This window comes from Quercus robur, chromosome 12 (genome assembly GCF_932294415.1).
Source record: "Quercus robur chromosome 12, dhQueRobu3.1, whole genome shotgun sequence".
Taxonomy (NCBI): domain Eukaryota; kingdom Viridiplantae; phylum Streptophyta; class Magnoliopsida; order Fagales; family Fagaceae; genus Quercus; species Quercus robur.
Window position 1 is genome coordinate 14,397,944 of NC_065545.1, and position 17,423 is coordinate 14,415,366.

At 33.9% G+C, this 17,423-nt stretch overlaps 2 protein-coding genes across 2 annotated transcripts; one reads left to right on the forward strand and one right to left on the reverse strand.

The window, feature by feature from the left end:
• The first annotated feature begins 898 nt into the window (after positions 1-898).
• LOC126708682 (U1 small nuclear ribonucleoprotein A) lies at positions 899-6,386 on the forward strand. Its single transcript, XM_050408544.1, has 5 exons — positions 899-1,130; positions 1,234-1,406; positions 3,478-3,571; positions 5,559-5,644; positions 5,828-6,386. The coding sequence occupies exons 1-5, from the start codon at positions 1,043-1,045 to the stop codon at positions 6,119-6,121; spliced, it is 735 nt and encodes a 244-aa protein (XP_050264501.1). The 5' UTR covers positions 899-1,042; the 3' UTR covers positions 6,122-6,386.
• Positions 6,387-6,877: 491 nt separating this feature from the next.
• On the reverse strand, positions 6,878-10,566 carry LOC126708683 (mediator of RNA polymerase II transcription subunit 28). Its single transcript, XM_050408545.1, has 4 exons — positions 10,347-10,566; positions 9,501-9,707; positions 7,371-7,483; positions 6,878-7,260 (listed from the first exon to the last, which is right to left on the reverse strand). The coding sequence occupies exons 2-4, from the start codon at positions 9,676-9,678 to the stop codon at positions 7,126-7,128; spliced, it is 426 nt and encodes a 141-aa protein (XP_050264502.1). The 5' UTR covers positions 9,679-9,707; positions 10,347-10,566; the 3' UTR covers positions 6,878-7,125.
• Between the last annotated feature and the right edge of the window lie 6,857 nt (positions 10,567-17,423).

A 17,423-nucleotide genomic window follows, 5' to 3' on the forward strand; every position in this document is an offset into this window, starting at 1 on the left:
AATGGTCCTGATTGCCCAAAGTGCTTTCGTTAGCATTTTGGGAGTCACGACTTCCCTAAGGCACTCCTGCTGGTTGTCTTTTAGATGATCAAAACAATATAAAGATAGTATTCATTGGGGGGGGGGGGATAAATAGACTGAACTGGAATTTTAGGAAAAAGATCTTTTCGATCTCTTTCCTTTTTTTTACTTCCCCTTTTGTTTGTTGCAATTCCCTAATACCACTAATATCTCATTAAGAATTTCATCTTTGGACCAAAAACAGGCAAGGGGTGGAATACCGCAAAGAGACAGTATACCTAATAAAAAAGCAGTTTTTGTGATTGGTACATGTTTTGTTAAACCCCCCATAACCTTTAATCCCAGAACTTGTCCCAGTCTCACAATAATTAAAAAAAAAACTAAAATACAAAACTCATCTTCTATGTTTTTCTAGAATTTGTTTCTCTAGAATTCATTTAAGTCCTTTTACTTTGTTTTCATTCATATCAGTTCTTTAAGTTTCAGATTTATTCAATTAAGGACTTTCTATTAGTTTTTTTTTTAAATATTTTGAAACAAAAAAATCTGAAAAATATTCTTCAATTATTAATTGTATTTTTTTAATTTAAAAAACTTGAAGAAAAATTTAAAAAATTGGAAAATTAACCGCAACATATAATAAAAGTTGATGAAAATGTTTTAATATAAACTTCTTCTTTTTTGATACAGTTTTAATATAAACTTGAAAGTTAAAGAACTGAAATAAATAAAAGTAAAATTAAAGACTGAAATGAATTTTGGTGAAATATAGAAGGTAAGTTTTACGTTTTAGCCCAAAAATAAAATAAAATTATGGACCTATATTTTTACGACCAAAGAAGCCCAGCCCATATCACACTATTCTCTCTAAATTTCTCCTATCTCTATCCCTTTCTCTCAGTACTCACTACTCTCCGATCACTGTTAGGGCAAAAAAACCCTTAAACCCATAAAATTCACCGTTTTAACAGTTTCTTCTTGGTGGTTTTTTAGCTTAGTTCAGAGACCAGAGAAAGCAAAGATGGCAGAGATTAATACTACAGGCACAGAAGTCCCTCCGAACGTGACCATATACATTAACAACCTCAACGAGAAAATCAAGCTCGAAGGTAAACACTACTCAACTATGTCTATCACTCATTCACTCACTCACTCACGCTCTCTGCATAAACGAATCGTTTTGAATTTATGGAAATTGGGTTTTGTTATCAGAGTTGAAGAAGTCTCTGCACGCGGTGTTCTCGCAATTCGGGAAGATATTGGAGGTGCTGGCCTTCAAGACTCTGAAGCACAAAGGCCAAGCTTGGGTTGTGTTCGATGAAGTTTCCTCTGCCACCAATGCGCTTCGCCAAATGCAGGGCTTCCCATTCTACGACAAGCCCATGGTATATTTCTTTTGTCAAAACTTGGAATTTTCTTTTATGCAATTTGATTCCTAGTTAGTGTCTAAATTATCGTATTAGTGGGATAGAAGATTAATTTGATTTTGCATAAATTTTTGTTAAGTTTAGGATTTGCATAGCAAATTGCCTCTTTGTTTTAGGGTGGATGTCTAAATTGTAATGGGTGTTGATTCCAAAATCCACATTGTGTATGGGATAGGATTTTTCTTTAAACCCGTTTGGAGAAAGCTTCTAAAACTCATTATGTGGCAATGAAATGGCCATACACATGTACTTTTTAAATACATGACTTATTTAAATTGCTTAATGGGTCATGGGATTGAATTATATTGTGGTGTTCTAGATTAGAGGCGATTTCTCTGTCCTTGCAAAATGTAAATGCCTCCATAGTTTATGGTGGATAGTTTGAGAAAGTGCCATATGGTATTGTATGAGTAAAGAGAGCAGGGAAACCACAGATCATGTACTCCTGAACTGTAAAGTAACCAAGAAACTATGAGAGCTGTTTTTATGTTTGTTTGGGGTGAAATGGGTCATGCCTTTATTCAATTGTTGGAAAGTAAGGTTTGGTTGGCACTGATATGTAAGCATATGGAATGCTATCCCTTCATGCATCATGTGGAGTTGAAGCTTGTGCGGAATTTGAAGATTGTGAGAAGACAATTATGGAGTTGAAGCTTTTACCCTTGAAGACCCTCTATGATTGGATGGTTGCAAATGGATGTTTTTCTTTCTTAATCTTGCTAGAATTTCCTTTAATCTCTTTACTTTTACTTGATTTATTGGTGCATCTCTTGTATACTTCCTGTGTACCTGAGTTGGACCTTTGTGTTACTAATGAATTTAATTTACTTAACCCAAAAGAGAAGAAAAAGATTAGTTTATTGAAATACTCCAATAATCAGTTTTTTAGGGGTTTAATATTGATAAAAGATACAGTGGGTGCGTCATTAGTTCCTGTATATGAAAAATGCTGAAATGTCTTTAACTTGATTGGGTTTTAAACGCATCAGAAGAACATGTTAATGGCTTGTAGGTCATATTCTCAGTATGTGTAATTGAAAAATAAATTAAGGTTTTCGTATGTATTTTACTTGTCAGGCAGACGGCTGCATGTGTCTTCTGCCACCCATTCTATGCAAATGAGGCAGGAAAAGGGGGCAACCATGTTCTTGTTTTCTTTTCTAACCTCTCTTATTACTTTCCAATATTCATGGTTGCAACCTCACATTTTAAATGGCTACATAATGTCTCTTCTATCCTCTAACTTTCCATAACATTAGAAAATAAGATAGAACAATCTCAACTAAGACATTAGACAATAAGATAGAACAATCTAAACTACTTAGTCTCTCCTTCCTCTCAACAGACTTTGCCTCTGCCCTCAATTTAAGGTGCCTCCTCCAAACAATTTTTAGTCGCTCCAAAAAGACCCTGCTCATTTAAATGATAAGATATATAAAAATAAAAAATAAAAAATAAATCTATGCACATATGCACTTGTTCCTTACCTCTGTGATTGGAGTGAGCAACAACCCACTCAGCCCAAGCCATCCATCCAACCTGGATTTACTCAAAGGCTTTCAGATGGTTTCGACCAGGTGGGAGGTTGAGTGTTAAAGAAAAAAGGTGAGTTGCAGGTTGTTTCGACCTTCAACACACTTGACTGCCACCCATGGCTTCTTGGTGAATTGGTTGTTTCTCATCGATTGACTGTGGGTTTCTTCCTCCCTAACATGATCAGGTCAAATAACAGTCCTCAACCTTAATTTAAATTTTCTGGAATGGTTTTGCCAGTTACGTGAAATTGCTTATTCTTTGTAAGGTTATTTTGTATTGTAGTTTCCATACAACTTGTGATATTTTATCAATTAGAGCATGAATGAATTAAATGGCTGTCTACTTGGATGGTGCACTTCTTTTCCTTGATCATGTTCATATGGCTTAGTTGATGGTTTTGCATGTGTCGCTTTAATTTTAAAACTGCCATTGCAGATGGAACTCTTTCTTTTTGCTATCAACTGAATTTAATTGATATTTGTGATTATCACAGAGAATACAATATGCAAAGACAAAATCAGATGTGATAGCCAAGGCTGATGGTACTTTTGTTCCACGTGAAAGACGTAAGAGGCATGAAGAAAAGGGTAAGAATCCTCCCCCCCCCCCCCTCCTTTTTCCTTTTTGTTCTGTTTTCTCCTACAAATGTTTGTCCTCTCTGCTTAATCAGTTTGAACTCTTTCACTTGTCAGGAAAACTTTCTTGAGCAATAATGTCAGAAATGCTTTTTTTTTTTTTTGTAAGATAAATGCATATTTGTATTGTATTTGTTATCTTCTCTTTGTACCAAGACTCTAAGTGATGCTTGGGATCTTATGATATTCAATTCGGGTATACCCACTGATAAAAAAAAAATGAAATAAATTCAGGTATACCCACCATTTTAGAATCATAGGATAATAGCTTAGTAGATAAAGTGGAGAAGCATAACTGTAGTATTGTGTGGTTGTAGAATACCTATCAAGGGTAAAACTTAGGTAGAATACCTTATGTGTAGTACATTGGGTGTCTCTTATTTTATCATCAATGAATTCTTATTACTTATAAAAAAAAAAAAAAAAAGTTCCTCAATTAAATTCAAAACACATGGCTATATTGAATATTGAATTTGATTGTCGTAGGAAAAGAAAACACTATTTGTATTTAATTGGTCAATACGACCATGTGTTATAATTTAATTAAGGGAACCTTCTGTACAATACTCAAGGTATTATACCTAAGATTTACCCTTAAGTTAAAAGGAAAAATTTTAGGCCATCCATGATCAATGATACTGAATGCTAGCTGTGAAGAAGCAACATATTCATAAAATGAGAATGTTAGGATGGATTTGTGAAAATATAAGGAAATATTAGTTTTAGTGTGCGTTTGGGACAAGCTGAAAATTTTATCTTATTTGCAATTTCAGCTTATTTTTGATATTATTCATGAGTTTGACTGCACTTTTTGGTATTATTTATGGGTCTCACTGTACTATTCAGCTAACTTTTACCTTAATCTACATTACTTTTAGCAAAAAGTTTTCAGTTTTAGCTAAATAAGTTGTTCCGAAACGGACACTTAAAATGAAAAAAATTCGCTAAAGATCACTTTTTGGTATTATTCATAGATCCTATTATACTATTCAACTAACTTTTACTTTAATCTATAGTACTTTTAGCAAAAAAATTTCAGTTTCAGCTAAATAAGCTGTTCCCAAATGGACACTTAAAATGAAAAAATTTCACTGAAGATAGGGGAGACCCTATTGGTGAAAAGATAAGGGAGAGTCACTTGAGATGGTTTGGTCATGTTTAAGGGATAGTGATTAATGCATCAATGAGAAAAGAGTGAGTTGATTCAAATTAAGAGAGTATAAAAAAATAGAGGAAGACCAAAACTAACATTAATAGTAATGAAAAATGACATCAAATAAGGAACTAATAGAGAGAACAACTTTGGATTGAATAGAATGACGGAAAAGAGTATATGCGGCCTACTGTAACAAGTGTGTTGATGATCCATAGATGACCTCAGATTTTTAGGACTAAGCTTTTTTGTTGTATGTAGTTTTTCACTATATATTATTTGTCAGTTTTTTGAAGTTTTTGTCATGGTTCTAAGAGTAAATCCAGTGTTGACTATGAAGCATTGATGTGGATTCAGGATTTGGATACAGTGATTTATTTTGATGTGAAAATTCCATAATAAGGATGAACTAGGACATGGATACAATGCTTTATTGTTTTATATTAATCAGACAAGCATCCCTTCTTTGAACATTGGTCAGAACATATGTTTTAAACCTTTCCCATGCTTTAACTTGTAATTATGTTCCTTTAAACTGAAGTTCATGTCCTAATGCTACATGTTCAGGACGATGCAAGAAGTTATTCCGGATGTTCAGAACATTAAAATTTTTATTTTTAAAATAAAAATTTAAGTATTGGATGCTTATCTTGCAGTATATAAGAAGTACTGGACACTCCCTTGTTTCTTTCTTTTAGCTAGAGTGGCAAATGTATGGCCTACACCTGGTTTTCTTATAACTTGTTTTTGTTTTACTGAGATTTACATGTTTCCTTATTGTTGCAGGAAAGAAGAAAAAAGAACAACATGATGCTCAAGCTGGATTGGGTCTGAATCCTGCATATGCTGGAGCTTATGGATCTGCACCTCCAGTAAGCATGCATTCTTTTTTGAGACCACTTCTGAGTTTATTTGAAATGTGGTTTCATGTTTTAGTAATTTTTCTTAATCCCTTGTGCCCTATATGAATTCATAAGGGTGTGTCAATACTTTATATTTTGTAATACAATCCTTATCGTATTGCTTTCTCTCACTCTCTCTCCAAAATGGTGCAGCTATCTCAAATACCCTATCCGGGTGGTGTAAAGTCTTTGGTACCAGAGGCACCTGCTCCACCAAACAACATACTGTTCGTGCAGAATCTTCCCCATGAGACAACTCCTATGATGCTGCAAATGCTCTTCCACCAATATCATGGTTTTAAGGAAGTTAGAATGGTGGAAACAAAGCCAGGAATTGCCTTTGTGGAGTATACAGATGAGATGCAATCAACAGCTGCGATGCAGGCACTCCAAGGTTTCAAGATAACCCAACAGAATCCAATGTTGATCACATATGCAAAGAAATAGACAAATTAGGTTTTACCTTTTCTATCCACAAGGGGGAAGGCTGAAATGCATCTTCAACTAGGATATTACCTACTGAATTAGATGTGATATCTACTCATTTGCTAGTTATCTTTGTTACATTCTCATTTTTCAAAAGTAGCCTTTAGAAGTGATCGTGTATCATTGTAATTGTAATCTTTTCAATGTTGCTTTACCCTTTTGAAAAAGAATTAAGAAGCTTATCTGACTCCTTTTTGAGTTATCAACCCCCTTTAAGTTTCATTTCTGTTGTGCCTCTCAAGTGCCTTTAAAATTATTGACATCTCAGCTGTTTGGAACACGATGATGGTTTTAACTATATTTTGAAATTCTGTACTGGCGTGAAGAAATGGTGGCAAACTGCAATGCTTATCCTTTATTGCCTTCTGCGTATTCCACAAACTTACAAAGCCAAATTTGTGCCCCGAGAGATCTCAAAATTATTGCCCTTCGGCTTGCACAGCAGTGCAATTTTCCAGCCAGGTCTGCTTATAGTACTGTTGACATGGCATTTCCTGATCATTTCATTCTGCACTGGTATACTAAGATAGCCATCGTTGCCCAGTAATGAAGAACTGGATTGGCAAATTTTGTTTGTTTTTTTTTAATATATGCAAAGGAGAAAAGGAGGTGTTGGAAACTCCAAGAGGTGCCAATTGAAATTGTCAATTGGCCAATGTTTAATGGGGAATGTTAGGGAAATCAGTCTTTAAAGATGACCGTTCACTTTTAGGCTCATTAGAGGCAAATCACATACATTGCGCTGTATAGAACGCTACAGCTTGCAACCTCTCGTTCAATCAATCACAGCAGCTTGCAACACTACGAATTTAAAATTGTTAGGGATTCAAGAAATGTTTCTAATTCACATTTACAAGCTACGCAGGCAAGTAGATCTTTTAAAAAATGCCAGGAGCATGACGCACCAAGAAAAGTTAGCACCAATTGTAAGAATCACTACAAGCTTATTGCTCAAAAACCACACTCTATACCCTCTCCAACTCGGCATTGTGCTTGTCCAATTGGTCTTTCAGCTCTTTTCTCCATCCTTGGATCAGTCTCTCCTGCTTCTTGATAATTTCAGTCTTTATCTTTAATTCTTCCTCCATCATAGCAATCTCCTGTTAAAAGCAGAAATCACAATGAAAATGACTTGTCATCAAGTTCCCAGCAAATTTCTGAATCAGTGGGTAGGATATACAACATCAACTGCAAATAGCCTTTGAGTTACCTTTCCAAGTGTTTCAACCTTGGTTGGTTGATCCTCCCGTTGCAGGCCAATAAAATACAGCTGAAGCTTCTTGGCAGCATCCATAAAATCTCTGGCATGCCTTTCTACATCAACTGAAGCACTCACAAATTTAACACCTTTCAGCATGTACTAATGAAAAGACATATAAGCACTTCAATCAGCTATTCCAAACATTTGTTATTGACAGATTAGAGCCATGCAGTCTAAGAAAGGATTGATAAACAGACCACAGTAATTGATCCAAAAACAATATAGATGATGTTCCAAAGCATAATAATGAGGTCAAACACTTGGGAATTAGTTAGAAATATTAGAGGTTTTGTAACTTCACTGTAAGCTATTTCTACAATCACTTGCACATTCAGAAATATGAGAGAGGTAATCTTTGTCCAAGGGACTCTAGTAGTCCACTACTCCACTGGCTTGAGATGTTGATGACTTATTTTATTTTTTAAGAGAGAGGGGGGGGGGGGGGGGGGGGAGGATATATTTCATGGGTAGATCAATTGCCAAAGCATATATCAATGGCATTGGACTTCTTTCTTTTTATTTTTCTTTTCCTTTAAAAAAAAAGGGATAAATAAGAAGTTTTATGAAGGAAAAGGCAACCCAGGAAGTCTACTGTAGGTACAACCCCAATTAAACTCTAAAGATACAATGACCAGCGGAATCCAAAAAATTTGAAAAAGCAAATAATCCTGACACTATCATCCATTCAAACAAGGTTCTGAAAAGTTGCAATTTCAAATCTAAGATAGTCCATGCTTTCAGGATAAAATGCAAGCCATGCACAAATATTCTGTAAGTAACATAATATTCTCCATTAAACGAATTAAGGACTTTTGGAATCTTAGAGGATGAGATGTCAAAAAATTTCCTACAAACAAGTTTTCTACGATAGACTTCACATTTTCAAGAACCCAGTTAATTCTTTTGAGTCCAACGTTAACTTACTGAACAACCCTCAACTATATGTTATGATAGCTACGCAAGTAAACTATCATTCCTTCCTCCTTTCAAAGAGCTCACTGTTGCTAATAGCATATAGTTGGTTCGTGCATCCCCCCACCCCACTCTCCTCACATCTTACAATACACTATCCATTTGAAGAAATAATTTCCCAGTTAAACTCCAGAATAATCAATCAAGCTGATTATTATCCTTCCAAATCCAAGACCAACCCAAAATAATTTATCACAGACAATAAAAGTTACCCCAAAATAGAAGAAAATGTTACTCCTCCTTGGACATTTAATGCCACAAATAAAAGCATCTCCATAACCAAACACTAAATAGCTTAAGAAACTCCTCAGGCATTAACCACCTGGAATAACTCAGGATTTTCCATGCAGTTCTTAGCAAAGCAATAGATAAGAAATCAATCAATAGCATCCCAGTAACATTCATTTATAGCCAAAACAAACGCTCCGCAGTTTGCTACCAAACTCCAAATTATAAATCTTAGTAAGCAGCCTTCATTTTGCAGGCCTCATATTTGTACCTTTCCTCTCTGCATAAAGTGAATATAACATTCTTCCCATAATTCTAATTTCCCAACCCCTCAATTAATTCCATGATATCATCCTTTCAATTCAAACTTATCCAAAAAACACAAAGCATTCTATGTTCTTTCCTCACAATAGTTTTATCACAAACAGACAATTTTGGAAAAATGCCCTCCAATATAAAATCTAGCTCAAAAAACAAACAAAACAAAACAAAATTAAGTACTTCAAAATGAACCCATTCTATAGATACCAAACGTATTCCTTCCATTATATCTACATTTGTACGTACATGACTTTCCTTCTCTCGCATTTTAAGTTTTCCAAGCATCCACTTCTAGCTAGGATGTAATGATTTTCTTCCCAGAAGATGTTTCTACATCAGCTTTAAAATAATAAACATACATCTTAAGTTAAATAATTAATCAGAAATTAGTTCTGTTTTGTTTCAAAACAGGGTTTTTCAAAGTTACCTTGCAAAGATTCTAAGAATTAATATAACACTATAAGCATCATGTGGTTACTTGAAATTCAATGCAAAACACAAAATATCAGGTCTACAAGTCTAAACCCTTATATCAGGAGGAGGAAATGGATTACTAACTCTGATGAGAAGGGTGTGGAGAACGGTCTATAGCCTGAAGCTCTCGCGCAGGCAAACATGGAAGCAAAGCAGCCTCCAATGCCATCACACATGCAATCATGTCGTCCCTTGGAGGTGGTGAGGATTGCATCTGTTGATCAATTTGGTGCTGCTGATCCAGCGTTTGTCGCTCAGCCATGTTTATATTTCACAGATTGATACCCAAAGCTGCAAATTTTTAATGTGATATATAAAATCAGACATTGAAAAAATGAAAAAACCCAAACCAACTCAGATGGCCAAATACTAAAAATTAACACACACCCCATGAGAGGGAGAGGTACTGGGAAAACAATTCTCTTCAACTCAGAGAACCTTTGGACTAAAAATGTTTTCTAGAAAATGACTTGTTTTCCAGAAAATATTTTGAGGAAAACTTCTATGTTCTCTAGTGTTTGTTTGCAATCCTGAAAATGAGTGAGAAAACATTTTCCAACAATTGATACGCGCATAAAATCAATAATATTTCCTATAATTTCAAAAATTTATATGAATCAAAACATTCATTCATAACATAAATAGTTGACAAAACCAATAACACCCATATAATGCTACTCTATTAGTGAAATTGACCACAACTCTGTCATATCTTGTCAAATACACCAATCGGCCTACTATTTCTCCGACCACGAAAAACAAAACAAAAATCTGTATCATACCCATTAAGATTAACACCCCCCCCCCCCCCCCCCAAAAAAAAAAAAAAAAGTTATCCTCAGCTCTCTCTGGCAATTTATCAAACACCCCAATTAAAAAAACCCAAAAGCTGAAAGAATGTCAATGAGAGAGAGAGAGAGAGAGTCCAACCTGAAACAGAGAGGACTTCGAGAGCGAGTTCTGCACTAACTTAAGCTTCTGTCTCTTCAACCTGTCCTTTTTCCTCTACAACTCGAACTCGAACTCGAATCCCGTAGAGCTTGGTACTGCTTCTATCAATGTCATCCACAACAGAAGAAACATATGAGAGGGGCTTTTTGTGTTGTTTGATTTCAGCTGGGTTTAGAAATATGGGCCTTGGGCCGCCCGAGTCACTAGACACTAGACTGAATAGGCATAGGTCCAATTTCAGCCTACAGAGTTTGATTTTTTTTTTTTTTTAAAATTAAAAAAAAAAAAATGCTTGGGTGTCATGTTACAATTGACATGTTTATTTAAGTCATGGGGTAATAGACCAACTAATCCACCTAAATTTTAAGTTTTAAGTTACGATCACCTGACTAATTCAAGTGTGTTGCTGATGCCTTAGCAAAGAGAGGCTATTATCTTTCGTTAAACTTTATTTTATTTGAGGAACCTTTTCTTGATGTTTTTGCATTTTTTTTTCCAGATAATTTCAACCTATAGTGTCCGTTTTTTATGATAGCTCTTTATCATCAGATCAAGACACAAATCAGTTTTTGGTGTAGGCGAAAATTGAATCCCAAATTTCTTATACAATCATCAGAGACTTTATCAGTTAAGCTAATTGAAACCCATGATGTTTTTGCATTTTAAACTTTTATTTACGTACGTTGTATGTATTAACAACAAAAAAGTTTCCCTTAAAAGTTATCATGGTTTTTTAGTATCTCATTGTTTTTATTTTTTTAATAAATGGGTAAAATTTAGGTAAAACGACTAAGAGTTGTGGGTCTCAATTAGCTCAATAAGTAAAATTTTATTTTATAACCAAATATTCAATATTCATATGTATGATATGATAATTATTATATGTGAACTTATTATGGTGAATCAAATGCATGTCCACTTTCGAATGATTGCAGGACCCTGAATAGAGGCTTCCCTAACTACACAGTGACTCATATCTTTAGGGAAGCTAATAGATGTGCTGATAGGCTTGCTAAAATGGGAGCGGTTTAGCTAATTGGCTTCCTTATTTTGTATGAACTACTGCCTGTGGTGGATTATCTGCTAGCTTATGATAAAGCTGAGCTATTTTGTAATAGACTGGTTGTTGCGTACTGTTATATATTAAGCTTGTTTAACCAAAAAAAAAAAATTGCATGTCCTCTTGAATGATCAAATTTTAAACATCACATCAAGTATAAGAAGTTACAAATGATTGCGGCTGATATTAGATGAAATAAAAACATACTACAATTCCAAAAATAAATAAATCATTACTATTCTATTAAAAGTTGAATCTTATCTTGCCTTGTGTAAGTTTATAAAACCTCTCTATAGAGATGATGAAACTATATTATATTTTCACTCCATAGAACATCATAATCATATTGTATGGGGGCCGTCCAATTGTGGGACCCACAAATTATAAGTATTACGTTATATGGAGCAGAAATACCATATATAGATATACCTTCTCCTAGAGCGAGATCTTTTTCAGTTTCTGTGGTCTAGTAGTTGATAATAGACAACAATATTAATTGTGGCATAAATTTTTTTTGGTTGAGAAACTGGCATAAATTATTGTTGGCAAAAGAAGAAAAGGATGAGTGCGTTTGACCACTTTTATAGGCGTTATGTTAGAGCATTCACATCCGAAAATTGCATCCTATCCTATTTTACCATCCCAAAAACTATTTTATCAATTATACCATACCATTTTATAATATACCCAACATCCCAAAACTCTATTTTTTCCCATTTTATTTAAATATTCTTTTTTATTCCTTTTTTTACTATTTCTCTTTTTCTCTTCCTTTTCCCTCTTTCTCCCTCAACCTCTAGCATTGGCCTCAATCTCTACCATCGGAGCTACGCCAATCTCAAACCAAGCCAAAAAAAAATCACCTTGGGGCTACGCCGATCTCAAACCAAGCCAAAAAAAAAAAAAAAATATCACCATCGAAGCTATGCTGACCTCAAACCAAGCCAAAACCGAACTCCAATCCAAACCCACCGGCCAAAACTGATCCAAACCTATGCCGATCCCAAACCCAAAATCCACCAATCTCCACAATCCAAACCCATCGGCCACAACCGATCCAAACCCACGTCGCCACCTGACCCATGATACACTGATCCACCTATCCAAACCCATCACTTGACCCACAGAACCCATAAACAACAACCACGGCACCACAACAAAATCCACTAGACATCGACCACAAACCACAAGAACATGGATTGCAACCCATGGCCTCTACTTCTTACCGGCGTGGAGGCTCAACCACCAGTACAAAGTGAGAGAGTGAGAGATGACAGATCAAGTCACAAAGAGAGAGGGAGATGAAATTCTGAGACGAGGAAAGAGAGTTGAGAAAGAAAGTGATTCTGACATAGAGGAGAGAGAAAGAATAAAAGGGATTAAAAAAACCAATACAATAGTCTACAGTACCGTCATAAAAGTAAAACGGTACTGTAGCAGTATTGGAAAGTTTTTTGCAATTTTAAGCTTTTACAAGTCCAGGTGTTGGGGGTTTATGCACTTTAATGCTAAATTCGTCGTACATTCGGCATTTAGCAGTCTAGATGTGAATGCTCTTATATAGAGCTAAAATACCATATACGGATATACCTTCTCCTAGAGTAGGATCTTTTTATGTGGTTTGATAGTTGATAGAAGACAACAATAATTGTGGGTAGAAATTATTGTTGGCAAAAAAAGAAGAAAAGGATGCATGTGTTTAGCTAGTTATATAATTTATTTACTTAAATGTGAGATAAAAAGTAGGCAAAAATCCAAAACTGACCTTCTAACTTTCAGCTTTTGTCATTTCAGTCCTCTAACTTTCAGTTTTGTCATTTCAGTTTTCTAACTTTCAATTTTTTTCAATGTAGTCTTCTGTTAGAACTCCGTTAGTATTTTTCGTTAAGGGCTCAAAATAACGTTGTTTTGGTTTTTTTTTTTTATTTAATAATTTTCAGAATTAAAGGAATTCTAAAAAAAGCTGTTAAAAAACAAAAATAATAAATAACCAAAAAAAAAAAGAACTGTCTCGCGTACTGAGTGGGGTTCCACCAAATAATTCCTGAGCCAACTTTAGATTCCCCGCATTAGAGAGCAATCAACATTGTTCTTGCCCCTATATCTGGTTTGAGAATTTTGTTGAACAGGTGGAGAGCAAAAGCAATATTGGATGATTTGCAATAGATATCCATCAGACGGTTGAGGATGTGGCCACATGGCTTGAACCCAGAAGCTATCATATGGGCACGGGTGGTTCGATCTATGAAGAGGTTGATCTTTGGTAGCAACATAGTTCCAGTTGTGTGGCGTAACGATTGGCCACCGTTCGGATGTCCAATGTGTTTCTCACGTTTAGAAAGCTTACAAGACATGGTTCTCTTCAAGTCCCAGTCCCAGTCCCAACATGGTTTTTTTTTTTTTTTTTTTTAACATCTTTTTAAAAAATTCCTTCAATTCTGAAATTATTATTTAAAAAAAAAAAAAAAAGTCAAACGGCATCATTTTGAGCCTTTGACGGAAAACACTAACGGAGCTCTAACAAAAGGTTACATTGAAAAAAATTGAAAGTTAGAGGACTGAAATGACAAAACTGAAAGTTAGAGGACTAAAATGACAAAAACTGAAAGTTAGAGGGTCAGTTTTAGATTTTTGCCTAAAAAGTAACTTCAACAAATAAGCTATATTAGAAACTGGTCAAATGCTTCTTATCTTATATCTTTCAATATAGCTTCCTGTCCTAACTTGCCTCCATGAAGTTAACATTTCTATCAAACCACATGTTAAAGATTTGAAACTGTATTCTTCTAGTGAAACAATATTGAATGAATGGGTGACTTTAACTATTAATGAATGCCAAATTTCAGATAAATCGCAGCTTCAGAGTGCCAAATCGATTATCTTGCCTTAAGTGTATAAAATCCCCTTCCCTGCAAAGTGCTTTATTAATGGGTTTGCTTGCTACCCCACAATTCAACATTACCAGTTAAAAAGGCACAATTTTTTTATTAAAAAAAAAAATTGAGGAAAAGATTCATTATCAGTGTGTTTCCATAATGGTTTAGCACAATTAAGTCTAACATAAACTAATAGATTCAAATCTTACTTCCAACAATTTCATATCTTTGGTGTAATAGTCACTCCACAAATACAGGTGCTTGTGGAGTGTGAGGAGCAAAGGTCGGAGTTCAAGTTTTCAGTAGGGAACTTCATACACATATACATTTAGATTAAATTAGAGTAGAATTTCTATCTTTGTATAAAAAGAATAATTAAAAAAAAATCTTACTTCCAAAAAAACAGAAAAAGAAAAAGAAATCCGTGTATCATAATTTGGGCTATTGAATATTGATTACTTTGATAGCCAAATAACATTGCAAATGCTCTTTAATAGTCATCAATGATACCAAAAACTAGATATTGCAGAAAAGAAATTGACAAATCTAAACACGATCAGCACAAAATAATTAACTAACATATTAAGCCACATTTCTTTAATTTCACTGGGTCAAAGCTCATCATTATTAGTCATGCAAAATGCCAAAACGTTATAAAGCCACACATTTAATTTCTTTAATTTTATTGCATGTACCAACCACAATGTGATAATAGACATTGGAATCATAATAAATGAACAAGTTAAATATTAATGGCTTCACATACTCAAGTTAGACATACACACAAAAAGTACTCTCGCATCCTCTAGCCACAACAAAAAGTTTAAAACATCATAACTTTAGATGCGTACGCAAATTGATCATTTATTGTCAAAAATCTTGTAATTCAATTGGTACTTTTTTAGGTTTATAATAGAGACGTCTAATTTTAACATTCTCTTTGATCTCTCCCAACTATCAAAATATTATTAAAATGGTAAAATATTATTTTGGTCCCTAAACTTTACCAAAAATTTATTTTTTTCACTCCTAAACTTTAATAAATTCATTTTTCATCTCTAAATTAAAAAAAAAAAAAGTTCATTTTCATCTCTAAATTATTGAAAATATTTCACTTTCATCCTTAAAGTTTAAAAGTGATTTTTTTTTTCATCCCTGAATTATTGAAAAAAAAGTTATTTTTTCATCTCTATTTTTGTCTCTAAATTATTGAAAAAAGAAAGCTATTTACAAAGTTTAAAGATATATAAAAATAAAAAATAAAAATTGAAGAAGTCCCCTCACGCATAATATCCCACCATCTACTTTTTATTTTTTCTCTCTTCCATTTACGAACAGAGTTAATGACATAAAACCGTTACAAACAGAGTTAATGATAAAACCGCTCAACTCTTAAGAATTAATGATAAAACCGTTGCAAGCAGAGTCAAGTCAATTAGTCAACCGCTTATCTCCCTCGCATCAGTTGCATGCATGCCGTCACATTTTTTACCATCTTGGATATTGGGGTTACCTTTTAAAATAAATTTAAAATAATGGTTAATTTGACATAGTTCCTAACTTCATATGAGTTAGGCTTCATTGGATAATTAGTTCGGTAATTTATCATTAACAAGTCTTTTTTTTTAGGAGGAAAAAGGGGATAAGAGGAGGAAATATCTTGTGAGATAGTCTCATCTGACTTTTATCTTACATCACATGTATTTGTCTTGCATGCTGTGAGAGGGTGATCTTATAAGACTATACGTCTTATTAGATATCCTCTCTAAGGAGGAGGTTGATTTTATTATTTGTAGCATCAAATCACAAGTTTTAGTCTCATTACTATCAAGTGTGTGTTTGAGAAGGAATTATAAATTAAAATTATTTTACTATTCAGCTTATTTTTGCTATTATTTCTGGACCTCATTGCACTTTTTGGCACTATTCATGAGTCTCACTGTACTATTTCAACTAACTTTTACCTTTATCTACAGTATTTTCAGCAATAATTTTTCAGTTTCAACAAAATAAATGGTATCTAAACACATAAAAACAATCATGCAATCCCTTAACTTTTCTTTAGCTCATTATACTAATCATGTAATCTTCCAAAAAGTTATTAATCCATTTCTTTAGCTGTATTGCATGTTTTAATTTAACCAAAATGTGACAATAGATATTGAAGTCATAATTTGAGTTGTACACAAAATTTAACACTCATCAAAGAAGAACAGAGGGAGGCCTTAATCCTTTAACGCATAATCTCTCATCAACCACGTACCAAATCCTCCCTCAAACTTCTCCTACATTTAGATTATCTTTTTTTCTTTTACTTTTTCCTACTACGGGTACGTTTGAAAACAACTTATTTAGTTGAAACTGAAAACTTTTTACTGAAAGTACTGTAAATAAAAATAAACGTTTTGAGAGAGTTTCAACCTATGACATTTACTCCTGATGATAGCTCTTTATCATCAAATCAAAAAACCAATTAGTTTTTGAGGGAGTTTCAACCTATGGCGTCCACTCCTGATGATAGCTCTTTATCATCAGATCAAGATACCAATTAGTTTTTACTGAAAGATTTGTAAATAAAAATAAACGTTTTGAAGGAGTTTCAACCTACATTTAGATTATTTTTTTTTCTTTTACTTTTTCCTACTACGGGTACATTTGAAAACAACTTATTTAGTTGAAACTGAAAACTTTTTACTGAAAGTACTGTAAATAAAAATAAACGTTTTGAGAGAGTTTCAACCTATGTCATTTACTCCTGATGATAGCTCTTTTTCATCAAATCAAAACACCAATTAGTTTTTGAGGGAGTTTCAACCTATGGCGTCCACTCCTGATGATAGCTCTTTATCATCAGATCAAGACACCAATTAGTTTTTACTGAAAGATTTGTAAATAAAAATAAACATTTTGAAGGAGTTTCAAGCTATAGCGTCCACTCCTGATGATAGTTCTTTATCATCAGATTAAGACACCAATTAGTTTTTACTGAAAGTACTGTAAATAAAAATAAACGTTTTGAAGGAGTTTCAACCTATAATGTCCACTCCTGATGATAGCTCTTTATCATCAAATCAAGACACTAATTAGTTTTTGGTGTAGGCGGAGATTAAACTCCAGATC

Coding starts and splice junctions, on each gene's coding strand:
- LOC126708682 (XM_050408544.1), top strand. CDS start 1,043: ATGGCAGAGATTAATACTACAGGCACAGAAGTCCCTCCGAACGTGACC. Junction 1,407..3,477: donor CATTCTACGACAAGCCCATG/GTATATTTCTTT, acceptor TGATTATCACAG/AGAATACAATATGCAAAGAC. Junction 5,645..5,827: donor CTTATGGATCTGCACCTCCA/GTAAGCATGCAT, acceptor AAAATGGTGCAG/CTATCTCAAATACCCTATCC.
- LOC126708683 (XM_050408545.1), bottom strand. CDS start 9,678: ATGGCTGAGCGACAAACGCTGGATCAGCAGCACCAAATTGATCAACAG. Junction 7,484..9,500: donor TCCACACCCTTCTCATCAGA/GTTAGTAATCCA, acceptor TGAGTGCTTCAG/TTGATGTAGAAAGGCATGCC. Junction 7,261..7,370: donor AGGTTGAAACACTTGGAAAG/GTAACTCAAAGG, acceptor TGCTTTTAACAG/GAGATTGCTATGATGGAGGA.